At 40.6% G+C, this 19,604-nt stretch overlaps 1 protein-coding gene across 1 annotated transcript in view; it reads left to right on the forward strand.

Moving 5' to 3' along the window:
• Window positions 1–19,604, forward strand: part of LOC144605936 (rap guanine nucleotide exchange factor 5-like) — a 68,197-nt gene that overhangs the window by 25,393 nt on the left and 23,200 nt on the right. The window contains exons 6-10 of the mRNA XM_078421628.1: window positions 4,908–4,980; window positions 7,717–7,866; window positions 9,193–9,290; window positions 10,440–10,562; window positions 16,793–16,962. Of these exons, the coding sequence (XP_078277754.1) occupies window positions 4,908–4,980; window positions 7,717–7,866; window positions 9,193–9,290; window positions 10,440–10,562; window positions 16,793–16,962 (614 nt within the window). The remainder of the gene's footprint in view (window positions 1–4,907; window positions 4,981–7,716; window positions 7,867–9,192; window positions 9,291–10,439; window positions 10,563–16,792; window positions 16,963–19,604) is intronic.

Raw genomic sequence — 19,604 nt, forward strand, 5'->3', positions numbered from 1 at the left:
TCGGCCCTTCAAGCCAGCACCGCCATTCAATGTGATCATGGCTGATCATTCACAATCAGTACCCCGTTCCTGCCCTCTCCCCATACCCCCTGACTACGCTATCCTTAAGAGCTCGCTCTCGCTTGAAAGCATTCAGAGAATTGGCCCCCACTGCCTTCTGAGGCAGAGAATTCCACAGATTTACAACTCTCTGACTGAAAAAGTTTTTCCTCATCTCTGTTCTAAATGACCTACCCCTTATTCTTAAACTGTGGCCCCTGGTTCTGGACTCCCCCAACATTGGGAACATGTTTCCTGCCTCTAAAGTGTCCAACCCCTTAATAATCCTATGTTTCAATAAGATCCCTTCTCATCCTTCTAAATTCCAGTGTATACAAGCCTAGTCTCTCCAGTCTTTCAACATAGGACAGTCCCGCCATTCCGGGAATTCACCTAGTAAACCCACGCTGCATGCTCTCAATAGTAAGAATATCCTTCCTCAAATTTGGAGACCAAAACTGCACCCAGTGCTCCAGGTGCGGTCTCACTAGGGGCCTGTACTAATATCTGAATGCAGGCAGCTCCATTACGAGGCTTCACCGAGTCATAAGCCTGTACATTATTAAGTCAGGCCCTTTGGCCCAACTTGACTATGTTGACCAAATTGACATTCCAGGGTTGCTCCAGTTGTGAGGGTTTGGACCATATCCTTCTAAAAATTAAAGCATAAGAAGCTTTACATCAACAAGAAAGTCTTGCAAGCTAGATTTAGATTTATTGCTGAATCTGAGTCCAGAACAAAATAAACTGAGATCAGCTTGCAATAATGCCATCATAATAGTAAGAACATATTTCAAAATAATGAACGGCATTATTCACTTACTTCTACTGTGCTTATTCTCTCTGTAAACATGTTTTTCCATCAGGTTCTCTGGTTTCCTCACATCCCAAAGATGTGCAGGTTGGCGGTTTAATTAGCCACTGTAGGTTTACTTTGTGTGCAGATGAGCAGCCTTCAAATAGAGAGAAAGGCATTGAATACCCCTTCTAAAGATATGATCAAAATAATCTAAGATACAATTTAGGTTCAGAACTGGTGAAGTGGTGTACTCTTCGGGTGACATCTTTTGAATGAGGTATTAAGTTAAGGCCCTTCCAGCCATCTTAATTGTATGTAAAAGGTCATGCGGGTCATTTTGTAGTGAACTACTGCCAATATTCATCCTCCAAACAAGTCCACTAGAATAGATTATTTAATCATTATGATACCATTGTGCTGAAATTGGATACTTCTGACATTACGGCAGTGATCACACTCAAGATTCATTTCATTAATTGTGTTGAGATGCCCTGAATGGGATGCGCAAGGCAATTTATAAATTCCAGTCCTCTCCACTGATGTATCAGTAATTTGCTTCTATTTTGCATGTTCTCTCCGTAAACATGTGTTTCCGTCAGGTGCTCCGGTTTCCTGGCACATCACAAAGATGTGCAGGTTGGTGGGTTAATTAGTCACTACAAAATGTCCTTCGTGTGTAGATGAGCGTGAGAATGAGGAGGGATTTGATGAGAAAGTGGAAAGAATAAAACTGTGATTATTGCAGGATTAGTGCAAATGGGTGATTAATGGTCAGCGCAGATTTGGTAGGCCAAAAGCTATGTTTCTGTGTTGTATCTCTCAATGGCTCTGTGGCTCTCTGATCATGAAATAACTGCACCAAATATTTGAATTTACAAGTTAGCTCACTGTATATTTACAAGTCAAATAATAACCTATTCTTGACAATGATATGTGCAGACTAGCTAAGATTAGGAATCAGATCAAAGCAAACATGCAGACTCAAAGAATAGACTTTAAAACCATACCTTAGACTACCAATCAAGGGATTAACTAATAAGTATAATTAAATAAGTTGCAGTTTTTATTAACCACTGTTGCACCTAACTACTCAAATGAACTCGTGTTTATGGAAGATAATTGCCTTAGAAATTTCAGTCTGTTGATATCGGGTCTACTAAAATTCAGAATATTGAGCTTGCTGAACAAATTTATGCTGCCCTCATTTAATTTTATTCCACAAAGTTTTAAATTATTCCCCAGATATTAATTTGTAGCGATAAGTTGTCTGCAATGTAATGATTCTTTTTCACATAAATTTTCATGTTTGTAGCTTATTATTTCAAAGGTTATTTTGTCATTGATCAATTGTTCTCTATTTATCATGTTAATCTTTGTACCAGCATTAATTGTTGTAAATCTTAATGACATTTTAACCTGCAAGATGTGCATTTTGGATTCATTGAGTATAGTACAGCTATGAGTGCATCAGTCTCATTTACATATTTTATATCCTTGAATAATAATTTTAAGTAGATATATGTATAAGTAAACCAAGGGTTCCTTCATATCTCTGCTATAGAAGTGGCTTGAAATTTGTGGTAGTATTATAGATTAACAATAGTGGTGTGGGAACTGTTTGATACCTTTTTCTATTAATTGTAAAATTGTTCATTAATATTCAAAAAAATGATTTCTCATTTCTCAGAATATGAAAGAATGTACATGGATAGGAATGACAGACAGAAGTATAGGCTTATACAATTAGATGAAGGTAGATAAACATGAAACATAAACATGGACCATTAGGACAAATACCATCCTTCTGAACTTTACATAGAAACATAGAAAGTAGGTGCTGGAGCAGGCCATTCGACCCTTCGAGCCAGCACCGCCATTCAATATGATCATGGCTGATCATCCAGAATCTTACATTCTTTGTAATTCCATGAAATTGGTGCAGTTTGTTTTTCTATTCAGTATTTTTTGTCAATACCGAGCATTATCAGAAGACATGGAAACCAATTAGCTAATGTTTTTGAACTATTTGGTGTCTATTGTCATCTGATGATTGACAGCGCTTTTGCCATCTCACAATAGAGTTCCATGAATGGTCGCCAAATTTGAATGAAGATGTAATCCATCTGGATAAATCTTCAGGTCGTTGTCATGAAAAGGAAAATTTGAAAACATTTAGTTTTATTAATGAAAAAATGAAATAGAAAAACAAACTGCACCAATTTCACGGAATCAATAAAATGAACTTTTGTTGGTCTTTTGCAAAGAGCAGGGACTATCAGAACAGCTTTTTCGAAAGACCAAAATTAGTTGAATTGCCCCATGTTACAGAATTCTATTTGAAATGAAGAGATGAAATAGTGAAATAGATAGATGATTAGAAGGACAGAAATCAAAATATGAAGCACAAAATAATTCACCAAAGAAAGGTTATAACTAAGAGTAGAATTAAAGACATGATAATGTGATGGTTAATGATAAAATCAGGAGAAATATATAAAATGTAGTTGGAGGGTGAAAGGACTAAAGGATGAGAAAAAAAATCATAAGCTGAAGTGACAACATTGGCAACAAAATGTTGTCTTGCCAACAATTAATTCTTATAAATAAGAAAGTGAAAAAGGATGGAACTTATTCGTTGGCAGTTGATGTATTCATCCAATGGAAGGTATTTATTCACAAAATGCTGGAGTAACTCAGCAGGTCAGGCAGCATCTCGGGAGAGAAGGAATGGGTGACGTTTCGGGTCGAGACCCTTCTTCAGACTTGAGTCATAAAACCCAGAACTACAAATGAAAATGGATCTGTTAAAATGCCACTCTCTGATAACACACTGTTCAGCTCAGCCTACTCGCATCTTTGCAGGCTTTCAGTTAGTGATAGACTGACTATTTAAGTGTTGTGAGGGATCTTCGGAGTGATTGCAGCGCCACCTGGTGGTGTGACCTATTTCAGAAGCAGTAACACTGCTCGAGTGTGAAGAGATAAATAATGTTGAGAGCTTTTGTCTGCTATTAAACCAAAATTTAGTTCCCTTTTTTCTTTAACTGTTTACTCCTTGAATTCATTTGTGCAAGATATATTTCCCAACAATTAACTCAGGAGAATAGGACCATAACCTATCGTTAATTAATTGAAGTGAATTCAAAAGTACCTTTAGGATAAAATAATTTGTGGGGCAAAAAATGGAAAAGAGACTATAAAATGTTGAATTAAGATTCGTGACTGGTGTTGAATAATGGTGTTTGTCTTTTGTTAATGGGACCTCTTGCTGTGATTTGTTGATTGCATATTAAGTTATTACAGGCTGGATATGGAATGGTTTCCCTTTTCACAAATGTCCATAACTCTTCAGAGTTTTAATATGTACATAAAAATCAGGAGGGAAAATAAATTTCCCTGCTTTAAATCTCTAGCATACATTCCCAGCAGCTGTCTCCTTCTTCACCCTCCCCTCACCTGACTCCATCTGTCCTTTCTCTCTTCATTGTCTGCTTCCATTCCCCCCCCCCCCCCATGCCTCTGACTCCCAACTCCACCTTTCCCTTTCCCCCCTCCCCCACCTGCTCTATCTGCCCCGTCATCTTTCATCCCTCTTGGTCCGCTCATCACCTGCTGACCCTGTCTCACGTCTCCGTCTCCTTTTTATACCGGCTATCTTCCTTCTTTATTTTCTCTCGTGATTCAAGGTCTCAACCCGAAACATCAATAATTCTTCCCCACCGCCTTCTCCCTCCGGATGCTGTTCGTCCTGATGAGTTCCTCCAGCAATTTGTTATTTGCCCCAGATTCCAACGTCTGTAGTCTCTTGTGACTCCCAAACACATTGTTGCCTTCAGCCTTATCAGTGCATTGGTTACATGTTCCTAAAAGAGCAATATAAGGAATTTCATAACGTAAACTATGGGAACTGCATTTGAAGACAGGATGTTTCAAAAAGTATTTTCAAAATGTTTCTTTCAGACATGGTGGTCTATTGTAACAATACAATTCCACATAATTGCTTTTGGTTTGCAATAGTGGCACGATTACCAACATCAATCAATATACTGCATGTTTTATTTATTTACAGAATCCAACAATTTTCCATCAACTCAGTTGCAGAGAAAGATGGCTACAACCTAAACCATATGAAGCTGAGGAAGGTTAGTTTTAGAGGGGAAATCTGAAGACAAAATGCTCAATTACTCTATTGTTCATCCATTTCATTTGATCGAACTAGCCTTGACTCAGGGATTTTTAGAAATATTCACAATTCTTTTGTTAATTCAGCAAAGTATTTTCAGATTTCAGACTTGGTACCTGAGAGAGAGAGCTCACATTTTCCAGATGGCTGCAATGATCTCATTTTTAAGACTATCTTGGTTAGGACAGATTGATAATCCCTGTTGTTTATATTAGGCATGGCTTTTTACATTTAATTTTTGCACTGGAGGCAATGGTAAATTCATGTAATTAGTAAACGTTGATAAAGAATGTGTTAGATTGTTGAAATCTGTCATAAAGCACTGCAACCTGCAGGAAGGCCTGGACAGAGAGAATGTGGAGAGTATGTTTCCACCAGTGGGGGAGTCTAGGACCAGAGGCCATAGCCTCAGAATAAAAGGACGTACCTTTAGAAAGAAATATGAGAAGGGATTTCTTTAGTCAGAGGGTGGTGAATCTGTGGAAATCATTGCCACAGACGGCTGTGGAGGCTGTCAATGGATATTTTTAAGGCAGAGATAGACAGATTCTTGATTAGTAAGGGTGTCAGGGGTTATTGGGTGATGGCAGGAGAATGGGGTTGAGAGGAAAAGATGGATCAGCCATGGCGGAGTAGAGTTGATGGCCTAATTCTGCTTCTAGAACTTATAAACTCATTAACAATACAATACAATACAATATCTTTTATTGTCATTGTACAAGTACAACGAGACTGAGAATGTCACTTCCATATTGATGCTATAACATATATAAATAAATCACGGCAAAATCGAAAACAACAAAGGGGGGGGGAAGGAAAAAAGGAGGAAACAACGTAAAGTGCAAAAAAAAGGCTCATGCAGTCAATAGACAATAGGTGCAGGAGTAGGCCATTCGGCCCTTCGAGCCAGCACCACCATTCAATGTGATCATGGCTGATCATTCTCAATCAGTACCCCGTTCCTGCCTTCTCCCTATACTCCGCTACCCTTAAGAGTTCTATCTAGCTCTCTCTTGCATGCATTCAGAGAATTGGCCTCCACTGCCTTCTGAGGCAGAGAATTCCACAGATTTACAACTCTCTGACTGAAAAGGTTTTTCTTCATCTCCGTTCCAAATGGCCTACCCCTTATTCTTAAACTGTGGCCCCTGGTTCTGGACTCCCCCAACATTGGGAACATGTTTTCTGCCTCTAACGTGTCCAACCCCTTAATAATCTTATGTTTCGATAAGATCCCCTCTCATCCTTCTAAATTCCAGTGTATACAAGCCTAGTCGCTCCAGTCTTTCAACATACGACAGTCCTGCCATTCCGGGAATTAACCCAGTAAACCTACGCTGCACGCCCTCAATAGCAAGAATATCCTTCCTCAAATTTGGAGACCAAAACTGCATACAGTACTCCAGGTGCGGTCTCACTAGGGCCCTGTACAACTGCAGAAGGACCTCTTTGCTCCTATACTCAACTCCTCTTGTTATGAAGGCCAATATTCCATTGGCTTTCTTCACTGCCTGCTGTACCTGCATGCTCCCATTCAGTGACTGATGCACTAGGACACCCAGATCTTGTTGTACGTCCCCTTTTCCTAACTTGACACCATTCAGATAATAATCTGCCTTCCTATTCTTACCACCAAAGTGGATAACCTCACACTTATCCACATTAAACTGCATCTGCCATGCATCCGCCAACTCACACAACCTGTCCAAGTCACCCTGCAACCTCATAGCATCTTCCTCACAGTTCACACTACCACCCAGCTTTGTATCATCTGCAAATTTGCTAATGGTACTTTTAATCCCTTCATCCAAGTCATTAATGTATACAGGATCAGTTGTGCCAGATGATCCTGGGGACAGAGACAGGTCATGGTGGGCCGATTTAGAGCAGCAATAGCTCTAGTGATAAAGCTGTTTCTTAGTCTGGAGTTGCGGAGGCGCACCAATACTCTAAATTCAGCCTAACCAGAGTTTTATAAAGCTGCAACATGGCTAATTCTCAATGCTCCAACTAATGAAGCTAGCATACTATATAACTTAGACACGAGGAACTGCAGATGTTGGTTTCGTTTGAAATTGAGACATTTCAATGGTGTGACACAGGTGTTGACCATTGTGTTCCAAGTACCGTGGATATGAGATAATGCATTTAATTTATTACATCCACTTTATAGACTTCCACTGGCCACCACAACAGCAGGTTTAACAGATCAGAAGTTCACACACAATCTATGTTGGAATTAGGGCCACTGCTAAATTGGATGGCATACTTAGTGCTTCTTAAATAAAGTGGATGATTATTTCACCCTCTCAGTTATAAGAAGAGTGTTTTTGTAAATTGTATGAATATCGCTCAACTGTGATTTTTCAAATCTAAAATGTAGTTAGTCCTCCTTGTAACAGAAGCCGACACTGACAAAAAGCTGAATGAGAACTAAAATAATCTGTCTGATGATGGATGCCAGTCCTGAAGCACTAAGTGTTATACTTTCACCCAGCATTGCCTAACCTGCTGAATGCTTCCATATTTACTGTTTTGCATGTGAAAGGAACTTGAGGCTGTAACACAGAGATATGCATCAATCTTTTCAATATCCCATGAATGTAATGTTTTCTTCCATGCACGATTCAACTGCCTATTTAAATTAGATGGGAATTATTTCATTTTAATATAGCTCCTTTATTTATTTGTGCAGTTTTTTGCCGTGTATATTTGGCAGACCATTCGTATGTTAGCTTCCGAACCAAAATGTCGACATCAGCACAGGACATTCTTCACAGAGTGGCTGAGAAACTTCAACAGTGTGAAAATGATTTAATTCTGGTGGCAGTCACATCTTCCGAGGGTGAGTTTCCCCTTTGCCGATAAGTCTTAAAATGCCTTCTGAAATTGCCTGATGAACTTGGGTTCATCATTACCATTACATTCACACAGAAGAAATACAAATTGATGGATTACCTGTCATATTCTTGGGCATCAGATGCAGACAGTTGTTGCAAAGACCTCCTTTCCAACATTTAAGGACTGGTGTCTAAATTGGTAGTGTTGTCCACCAACTAGTCAAGCAACAGGTTGACATAATCTCTGCCTCCATGGGATCCATTCCCTCCTTTCCTGGCAAGTGCTAGCTAAATGCCTCCTAAATGCAACTATTGTATCTGCTTCCACCACTGTCCCTGTCAACGATTTCCAGGCACCCATCACTCTCCAGGCACCCATCACTCTCTGTGTAAAAGAACTTGCCCTACACATCTCCTTTGTCTTCTGACCTTAAAACGGTGTCCTCTAGTTTTTGACATTTACACCCGGGGAAAAAGGTTCTGACTGTGAATGCCTCACAGAATTTTATATACGTCTCTTAGGTCTCCCCTGAACCTCTAATATTCTGGGGAAAACAATCCAAGGTTGTCCAATCTTTCCACGCTCTCCATATCCCTCCAGTGATGCGACGACCAGAAAGACGCACCAATACTCTAAATTCAGCCTAACCAAAGTTTTACAAAGCTGCAACATGGCTCTTTCTCAATGCTCCAACTGATGAAGCTAGCATACCATATAACTTAGACACGAGGAACTGCAGATGCTGGTTTCGTGAATCAGAAACAAAGAAAAACAGTGTATAGAAGAGAGTCATAGAACCAGTTGTGCAGGTGTGGGAAGAGCAGCTGTCAGCCGGCCTCACTGACTCAGTCAGTGAACGAGTGAGTCTGCTCAGCGCTCCCAGGTCTACTCGGCTTGGTCTAATCCCTGATTGCTGCTGCTCCTGGTGGGGGGAGGGGGGGAGGGGCTGAAGTTGAATGGGGGGCATGGCTGGAGAGAGAGGGCACATTGAAATTACCCTTTCCCACCCAGCAAAGATGCCTGCAGCTTTACAGCAGCCAGCAAATCCATCCCCATCCATACCTCGCTGGTCTCCAAGATGCTTGTTCGTACTTAAGGGGTGTCCGTAAGTTGGATGTTTGTAATGTGGGGAGGATCCATATTGAGACTGGCACATATAACTTTTCAAATAGCTGAATTACATCAGATTCACAGAACCCAGAAAAATCCTGCCCATTTGCTGATCTTGTATAAAATGAAATGTGCATTTTCCAATTATTGATTTTTCTGAGCACGTAAGAAATGGAATAGCTACTTTGCCAATTTTTAAATTTGTTTCTCCTGTTTTCAGAAAGACATATTCTCCAACCTGATGATGTGTCAATTTTTAAATCTCTTCATCCCACCACCCGGATATTTGTTTGTAGAAAAGATTCCAACAATTGTGTGGTAAGAAATAATTTCACACAAACTGTGAATCAACTTTCCTGGTTTTGTTGTCTGCACTCTGATTTCATTTGGATAATGCTGATATTTAGTAGCTGAGAATTTGTCTGTCTTCCAAACCAAGGGCAGTTTGGACTGTATTACACAATCACGGAGAAGCAAGAAGAATGTGAGACCCTGTCAATGCTCAATTTTAAAAGATATAGTCATAAACACCCATTTAGTTCCTTCTCAACACTGACACTGTTCTTGCCAAGTCTGTTGGGATTTTTTGTGCGGCCCACATGAGTGTAACAACACATCTCCGGTTTAAGATCAGTAAGATTCAGTTATTTTGTGATAGTTGCATGAAGATGTTAGTGCATTACTTTAAATAGACTGACCCCTTACCAAAAACCATAGAGTGTACATTTTTGGAAAAACGTTATTCAATTTTTGTTTTAGACAATAGACAATGGACAATAGGTGCAGGAGGAGGCCATTCGGCCCTTCGAGCCAGCACCACCATTCAATGTGATCATGGATGATCATTCACAATCAGTACCCCGTTCCTGCCTTCTCCCCATACCCCCTGACTCCGCTATCCTTATCTAGATTTCTCTTGAATGCATTCAGAGAATTGGCCTCCACGGCCTTCTGAGGCAGAGAATTCCACAGATTTACAACTCTCTGACTGAAAAAGTTTTTCCTCATCTCAGTTCTAAATGGCCTACCCTTTATTCTTAAACTGTGGCCCCTTGTTCTGGACTTCCCCAACATTGGGAACATGTTTCCCGCCTCTAACCCATCCAACCCCTTAATAATCTTATACGTTTCGATAAGATCTCCTCTCATCCTTCTAAATTCCAGTGTATACAAGCCTAGTCGATCCAATCTTTCAACGTACGACAGTCCCGCCATTCCGGGAATTAACCTAGTAAACGCCCCCGATAGCAAGAATATCCTTCCTCAAATTTGGAGACCAAAACTGCACACAGTACTCCAGATGCGGTCTCACTAGGACCCTGCACAACTGCAGAAGGACCTCTTTGCTCCTATACTCAACTCCTCTTGTTTTAATTATGCAGTATCATTGCAGAACTATAAATTCCCATCATAATTTTACAATAGAGACACACAGTAATTAATAGGAATTTTCTGTATTCATTCCAGTCTCTTACAGTGGAAAATGATGAAACATCACAAAGAGCCATACAAGTGCTTGGAATGAACACCTGGCATTTAGCCAACAAACTCACCAATTTTGACTGGGATTTGTTTAACTGCATCTGCGAGGTAAATGTTATATATTAAACATGTTATGGATTCATTTATCTGTGTACACCATATGTTTAGGACTTTCTCTGTTGTAAAGCAACATTTTGGGATGGAGGTTGAACTTATCCTCAACATTTTCAGAAACTTCAAAGTACCAACTATGGCATTTGAAGGAAGCATGATATTTTTGCTCTCTTTCACCAAAAACTGAATTAGCAGCAGAGGAGAAGATTTGCTTGAACAAAATTTGTCTGAGCTGAATGGATATTAATTTGCATGTTCTACTACTTACTGTTCCATTATATTCTGTTAAAGACAATTCTGCCTTATTCAAGCTCTACATATGGAAGCATACTAAATTTTTAGATTGATGTTTGTGGGAGTGTTTGTTGGCCTCACCATTTTAACCCCATTTCCCCTCCCCAGTGTAACAACCAAACCACTCACTCACTGACCTCCACTAGTGCCATACATTTGTCGGCCAAGACTTCAGCCATATTAGCCCCATGATCTGAAACTCTTCAGCCACCTTCTGTCACCACTTACGGCAACTCCTACCCGGCTTAGTGTACCAAAAAAATGCTGTGGTGTACCGAATATTTAAAATAATTGCTGTTGCATTTGCTGTTCAAAATAATAGAAAATATATATTCAGAAGAGTGAAATCCAATGGTCAGGCCAGTTTGCTGAGGCTGAACAAAAATTGTGTCCTGTCGAAACAAGGAAGTGATGGTAGATTTTACTGTATTGTTAACATTCAATCTTTTGCCCAGAATTCTGGAATGATGATTAGTCATCGAGTTATACAGCACAGAAGCAAGCCCTTCAACCTTCTTGTGTTTTCAACTACACTAATCATACTTAATAAGTTTTTTAAAGTTTTAAACAGATGAGAACAAAATAATTATAGTTGTAGTCTCTTTTAACTGAACTTGATTCAGATATATAATTTACATGCAAAACAAAGCAGTGGCAAAAGGGTAAATAAAGCAGGCGATTTCACCCTCCACATTTATAACCGTCATTTTATGGCACACTCTTTGTCCAATACACTATGCAGGTGATATTCTCTCTGACCTCTCCCCCAATTTTTCCAGCAGTTGTAGAACTGAAACATTGCCGGCTGACTCCTTCTTTCCTTTCTATTCACATTCATTGGAAAAATAACTTTTGATGTTGTCATAGGAAGAAGAGTTTATTGTGCAAGTCAGGAATTACTACAATGAATTAACATTTCTTCATCATCAAATTTGCTCATTGCAAGTTTGTGGTTTGTGTCAGCGAACACACTGCTTTCAAAATATGTTTGCTGTATGCCATAGCTTTAAGATAATCTGCTCTAAGATTTTTCAAATGTAGGAATTTTTTTCCTAATAAGTATAGGAAATCATCAACTGACAATGTAATAACAAGAAACTGCAGATGCTGGTTTACCTAAGAAAGACACAAAATACTGGAGTAACTCAGCGGGTCAGGCAGCATCTATGGAGAATATGGATAGGTGACGTTTCGGGTAGGGATCCTTCAGACTGATTGCAAGGTGGGGGTGGGGGGGGGAGCAAGGATGGGGGCGAGAAGAAAGCTGAAATAGAAGAGGGGCAGAACAAAGCATGGTCAGTAATGGGTGAACACAGGCAAGGGATTTTTTGATGGGGAGGTTGTTGGATAAACACCGGAGATGAAAAAATAGTCGTGTGCCCGACAAGATAATGAGTTGTGAATTGTATAGCTTGAGGATAGTAAAATTATGAATTGTGTAGGAAGGAATGTAGGTGGAAGGGGAGGTGCAAGGTCAGCCAGGGTTCAGGGGAGGAGAGTGAGGGTGGGGGGTGAAGAAAGGATGGGGTGGGGGGCTTGGGGGTGAAAGGGGAGAGGGAAGGTGAGAGTTGTAGAAGTTACCCAAAATTGGAGAATTCAATGTTCATACCGTTTGGGTTGTAAGCTACCCAAGAGGAATATGAGGTGCTGTTCCTCCAGTTTGTGTGTGGCCTCACTCTGGCAATGGAGAAGGCCCAGGACTGAAAGGTCAATGTGGGAATGGGAAAGAGTTAAAATGGGTAACAACCAGGAGATTCCTATGACCTTGACAGACCAAGCAAAAGTATCCATCAAAACGGTTGCCGAGTCTACACTTGGTCTCACTGATATACAGGAGCCAACATTGGGAATGCAGTACATGAGGTTAGAGGAGGTGCATGCAAACCTCTGTCTCACCTGAAAGAACTGCTGTGGTCCCTGGATGGAGGTGAGGGGGGAGGGGGGGTTAGGTGTTGTGGGGAAGGGAAAGTATTTGGATGGGGGGTGGTTTGGGCAGGAAGGAGATGAGTGAACCAAAGAGTTGTGGAGGAAGCAATCTCTGTGGAAAGGGGTGGAGATGGGAAGATGTGACTAGTGGTGGGATCATGTTAGATGTGCCAGAAATGTCGGAGGAGGATGATGTGCTGGATGTGGAAACTGGTACAGTGAAAGATGAGGGCCATGGGAACTCTATCCTTGTTGCATCTGGAGGGAGAGGAAGCAAGTCCAGAACCATGAGACAAAGAGGAGATGTGGGTGGGATCCATCAATGCAACCGGGGAGGGGGGGGGGGGGGGGAACTATATTCACCAAAGAATGAGGATATCTTGGATGGCTTCAAACAGAAAGCCTCATCTTAGGAGCAGATGCGACAGAGAAGGAAGAATTAAGAGCATGAGATAGCGTCTTTGAAAGAGGCCAGATGGGAGGAAGTGTAGTCCAGATAAATGTTGCAGTCGGTAGGTTTGTAGTAGACGTCAGTCGATAGTCTGTCCCTGTGATGGAGAGAGAGATGGAGTCTCAAGAAGGTACCTGACAGTAACGAGATGGGTTTCTGCTAAAACAAATCAATATCAAATAATTCCCTGGAAATTAACGAGAGCTTATTTTCCAGTGTTAACCGAATGGTAGCAACAATCACGTTGCTAAGTACATGGATAATTGACCGTGTGAATTAAGGCCTGCTGCATCACTTAGAGAGGATAAAGTGCTGGCACTAGGAGCAGTTCGCTGGAGGTGTGGAAAAGCAATTGAGCATATAATACAGTGGCCAACAGCTTATGGTAATTCAGAGTTAAATACATTTTACAGCGATCTGTGTTTATTAGCCCCTGTCACCTATATGTCAGGCACAGGTAATCATACCCAGATATTGGTACATTTTACAACTCTTTTGCTGAAATCCCAGTTCCTGGAGCATGTTTCACCACATAACATTTGTTAACTAAAATAAGATTAAACAATAGGACTTTCGTGCGGCCGTTTTTGGAGTATTGCATGCAGTTCTGGTCACCCCATTACAGAAAGAATGTGAAGGCTTTGGAAAGGGTGCAGGGGAGGCTTACCAGAATGATACCTGGATTAGGGTTTTTTTAAAATTTTGTTTAGTTTAGTGATACAGTGTGGAAACAGGCCCTTTAGCCCACCAAGTCCACGTTGACCATCAATCACCCGTTCACTAGTTCTATCCTACACACTAGGGACAATTTACAGAAGTCAATTAACCTGCAAACCTGCCCACCTTTGGAATGTGGGAGGAAATGGGAGCAGCTGGAGAAAACCCACGTGGTCACAGGGAGAATGCGCAGATTGTGAACAGATAGCACCTGTAGTCAGAATCGAGCCCGAGTCACTGGCGCTGTAAGGCACCTACTCTACCACTGCGCCACTGTGCTACCCTGTATTAGCGACAAGAAGATGTTGGATAGACTTGGATTGTTCTGTCATGAATGAGGGGAGACCTGATAGAAGTATATAAAATTATGCACAGATAAGGCAGACAGTCAAAACTTTTTTCGCTGGATGGAAAAATCAAATAATAGAGGACATAGTTTTAAGGTGAGAGGGGCAAAGTTTAAAAGAGATGTCCAGAGCAAGTTTTTATACTAAGGGTGGTGAGTGTCTGGAATGTGGTGTCAGGGTTGGTAGCTGAGGCAGATATGATAGTGGCATTGAAGAGACCTGGATAGGCATAGGGTATAGATTATGTGAAGGCTGTTGATTTGGTCTTGGCAGCATGTTTGGCACAGACATTGGCACAGACATTGTGGATGAAAGTGCCTGTTCCTGTGCTGCACTGTTCTATGTTCTACAGTGCAAACTTAAACCCTGGGAAATGCATTGCTCAGGGGAAAATTATAGCAGCCCATCCTTGTAGGTGCTACTGCATTCGATAACAGTGTGTCACGTTTCGGAAATAATATGCAATATAAAATATTCAAATGATGTCACACAGGAAGCGGGCATGGGAGTGCTATGACTAAGCCCTGAGCAGACTGAGTTATTGCTTCTGTACAAACAATGCTTTTGTTAATCTTGAGGACTCCATACCAACAAGGTTTCTAAATGTGGGAACAGAACGTGAATTTGTATTCATATTCCTGAGGTATTTATTGCACATAATACTCCAAATGTGGCCTAACCAAAGTTTTACACAGCTGCAGCCTCCCAACTTTTATACTCCATACCCCAACTTATGAGTGCAAGCATGCTGAAAGCCTTCTTTATCACTCTGTTCACTTGTTTTGCCACCTTAAGAAGCCAAAGATTATACCCTGATCCCACTGTTTTGTTTTGTTTAGTTTCATTTATTATTGTCACATGTACTGAGATACAGTGAAAAGCTTTTGTTTGTGTTCTATCCAGTCAAGAAAAAAACTTTCCATGAATATAAAAGACAATATGAATCTGACAAACAGATTCTTCTGTTCGTCAATGCTCTTAACGGACCTGCCATTTACTATATATGTTCTTCTTGTATTAGACCTCCCAACTTCGAGCACCTCACACTTTAAACTGCATCTGCCACTTTCCTACCCGCATTGGGAGCATGGTGTGCAGTTCTGTTTTCCCCATTACAGGAAGGATGTGGAGGCTTTGGAGAGAGTGCAGAAGAGCTTTATTACTATGCTGCCTGGATTAGAGGGTATTAGTTGTAAGGAGAGGTTGGACAGACTTGGATTGTTTTCTTTGGAGCAACGGAATATAGCAGTACCTAATTTATCCAGAAATTATTTCCTAAAGTGAGAAATGGTTAAGACCCAGGCTTAGCTTTCTTCCTCAGACACAAAATAAAGAGATTGTGAGAGCTCTATTGATGGCATTATTCTTGATTCCTCTCCCTTTGAAGTTAACTTTTAGCTTCAGTGTGTGAAGAATCACAGAGGAGGGAGAGGGGGGAGAACAAAGGTAGACTTGGCATGGGATACTTTGTAATTTTCACTTGTGTAAGCACCCTTTATGTGGTGACTATTTGCATACCTTGGGTATGCAAGCAAAGAATTTCACTGATCTGTCACATGTGACAATAAAGCATTCGTTCATTCAAGTTATATTGTGCAACTAGATCAACAATTGTTAAACTGGGATGTGGAGTGATAGAACTATATTCAAATTTTTCACTAGTCTTTAAATGGAAGATCAAGATATTAATGCTCATTTTAGCATTAAAGCATTGTTTATTATGAAGCCAAAATTGGTGTTCAAACTTACACATTGTCAGAACTATTCTACACAATTGCCCACAAGCCAAATTAATCATGTAAGCTGTACCTGTAGTCATATTGAACTATGTTCTTTCTACAAAGCAATGATTTTGACTTTATTTGGTACATTCCGCAACATCACAGAGTATCTTATGTACAATGGTAGTGCATTGAACCTTATGGTATAACATACAGGGTACCCATTTTTCACATAGGGAAGTCCCACAAACAGCAATAAGATAAACTGTTAAAGTGATCTTATTTGAAGGATAAATACAGGCTAGGGCACAAGGATAATTTATTTTGTTTTCCTTTAATCAATGCTGTCAGCTTTCGATGGCTCCATGATAGCAGATGAAATCTTGGATTAGGTCTAAATGGAAAGAAAACATCTTTCACGGTTCAGTACCACAACGGCACTCTCTGGACCTGGACTTTAATTCACAATTTTCTAACTACGGTGTCAGTAGTTACACTACTGATGCCTATAGATATAATAAATTCCAAAATATATATGATATTTCCAATAATATATTGCAATCAATACCCGAAACGTCACCCATTCCTTCTCTCCCGAGATGCTGCCTGACCTGCTGAGTTACTCCAGCATTTTGTGAATAAGTATTGAACAACAAACCTTCTTCATGGTTCTGTTCATATTTGACATTAAACAATATACTTGCTTTTAGTAGATGTATTAATTAGTAACAGAGAAGTGTACTGAATTTGCTAAATTCTCTTTTACAGCAGGAACTGATTTATTACACTTTCCGCAGAGGGAACACCACTGCCAACCTTGACTTTCTGCTGCAACGGTGTAATGAGGTTCAGCTATGGGTCACGACTGAGGTCCTCCTCTGCAACCAGTTGTCCAAGCGAGTGCGACTTGTGAAAAAGTTCATAAAGGTCGCTGCACAGTAAGTGAAAATATTTGCCTATACAAATAGAACATGGAAGGATTTGCAGTGTAATTACCAAGGTCATGGTAATCTATTTGCAGTGCTAAAGGAATACCATTCTTGGGTCGAAGATAGGCACAAAGTGCTGGAGTAACTCAGCGGGTCAGCCGAGTTACTCCACCAAAGAAGGTCTGAAGAAATGTCACTCATCATTTTACTCCAGAGATGCTGCCTTGGCCTGCTGAGTTACTCCAGCATTTTGTGTCTATCTTCGGTATAAATCTGCATCTGCAGTTCCTTTCTACACCATTTTTGGATCTGTATTTAGCAAAGCTTATGTGGAGAGATGGGGATTGGCAAGATCTGTTCAACTTTACAATGCGATCATTATTATACAACCAAAACATTATTGATATCCAAGCACTGCTTTCATACAAACAAATTTTAAACAAGAGATGTGCTCAATAATGTGGAAATATATAAAGATTTATGATGCTTTTTTTCCAAAACCAGGAACACACACAGAACTGTTATAAAACATACTGGTTATATTTAAAGATGCTGAATTTTGACATAGTTATCTTTCTATTCCTTCTATTTTCATTGAGAGAGTAAGTGCTAGATTATAATCTAATTAAGACATTCCTTACAGGAGAGATATTGGTTCAGAAATTAAACTTCACATTGTCAAAACAGACAGCATTGTGATGTTGAAGATTGTGTTAATGTGAAGTGAAAGAATATTAGAGCAACAGCAGATATTGTTTCCTTGTTTTTATCAATATTTTTATTTTCATTTCAACTTCACCAAAATGACATTCGATAAGATACGATAAAACGTTATTTTTTCCAGGAGGGAAATTAATTTGTCAACAGTCATAAAAAACACAAAATACATGAAACATGAAAATAAAGTGAGGCTTTGGGGATGTGCAAAGTGAGGAGGTGGGGGGTCAGTCTCAGTCTACCCCACGACAGAAGGGGGAGGAGTTGTACAGTTTAATAGCCAGGAAGGGAAGAAGGATCTCTTGCGGCATTCTGTCCTGCATCTTGGTGGAACCAGTCTGTTGCTGCAGGTACTCCTCAGGTTGACCAGTATGTCATGGAGGGGGTGAGCTGTATTATCCAGGATGTTCTGCAGTTTGAGGAGCAACCTCCCCTCTAAGACCACCTCCCAAGAATCCAACTCCGCCCCCAGGATGGAACCAGCCTTCCTGATGTGTTTGTTGATCCTATTGGTGTCCGCTGCCTTTGCCCTGCTGCCCCAGCACTTCGCTCCAGCTTCCTCCTCTAGTCATCCTTGCCCTGTCTAAGCCTCACCTTCAGGTCTTCCTGCACCATCAACGCAAGTATAAAACCTAAAATGGTTCAGCATTCAGATTTCTAGGAAGAGAATGAAAAATCAACAGTCATTGTTCACCCACACTAGAACCAGCTTTTTATGAATACTGAACCTTCAAAAACAGTATTGCTTAAAGAGCCAGTTGCACACTGAACCTGACATTTTAGCCAACTGCTTTGCACCAATACCCACTCACAATTTCACTTGAGCACTGCTTGCACTAAAGTCTGAGGCTTCCTTGCATTCTCAAACACTTGGCTGTAAGCAAAGCTGACTTTCAACAGTCATCTGCCTATAGAGTTATGTATAACCATTTCCACACTGCACTCTTGTAGGCATTAGAGCTCCCATTCACGACAAATAAATATACATTTACAAGAAGAGACTACAATCTGCTAATAGTCTCTCGGTGTAAACCAAGAGAGAACCGCTCAGGTCTATGGCAGGATTGCTGGCAGCTGCTGCAATTCATTTGTTCTTCACCCCTCACAATTGCATTTCATATTTTAGGGCTCATAGAATCCCAAGTGATACATTTTGGAAGATATAGCTTTGTGGACAGTATGATATATTGCTCAAAATGATATATTGCTGTCTGCACTTTGCTCACCTTGCTTTGCTGGGGCATCAGCCTTTACAGTGCTGTGCTAGGTACTGCTTTGCTTGACCACGTGAGTAAAGTAAATATAAGCGCATATAACATATAAGCAGCAAGTAATGGGGGGGGGGGGGAAGAGAGAGAGATGGAGAGCAACAAGGCAAAGGCCAGGTAAAGAAATAGAGGGAAGGGAAATGGGGAGAAGGAATGTACAAGAGGCCTCTGTGTGTGAGTGAGAGATTGTATATACTATATACAGGAGAGGTGTTAACAGTGTGTGAATGGAGGTGAGGGCAAGAACAGTGGTTGATAAAGAGTATTAACTTGTGGTAGCTCACTTTAATCAACTTGGTGAGGTCAGTTTTTATGACATTGGTCATCAGTGTGGGGAATGTGGCTCCTAATGAAAACCTCCCTAGCAACCTGTCGCCACTGTCACTTGGAAGTTTTTGAGGCTCCCCTGTACAGGTGATGTTTCTCCTGGGTAGCTAGCTTCTTACTGCACCTTTCACTCCACCTAGGACACATCCTCTACCCTCAGAAATCACCAGTGCGGTCTTACTGTAACATGAAGAATGTTGGTGGACTTACATACGTTGGCCTCTGAGAGGTAGCTGGTGAGGTTTTAGCTGAGTGGTGATAGCTACAATAAAAACAACTAGTGTTTCAGTAATTACACTGTTTTAAAAAAAATGCCAGGGCTTACACAAGGTGATGCTG

The sequence above is a fragment of the Rhinoraja longicauda genome, chromosome 2, assembly GCF_053455715.1.
Source record: "Rhinoraja longicauda isolate Sanriku21f chromosome 2, sRhiLon1.1, whole genome shotgun sequence".
In the NCBI taxonomy this organism is placed as follows: domain Eukaryota; kingdom Metazoa; phylum Chordata; class Chondrichthyes; order Rajiformes; family Arhynchobatidae; genus Rhinoraja; species Rhinoraja longicauda.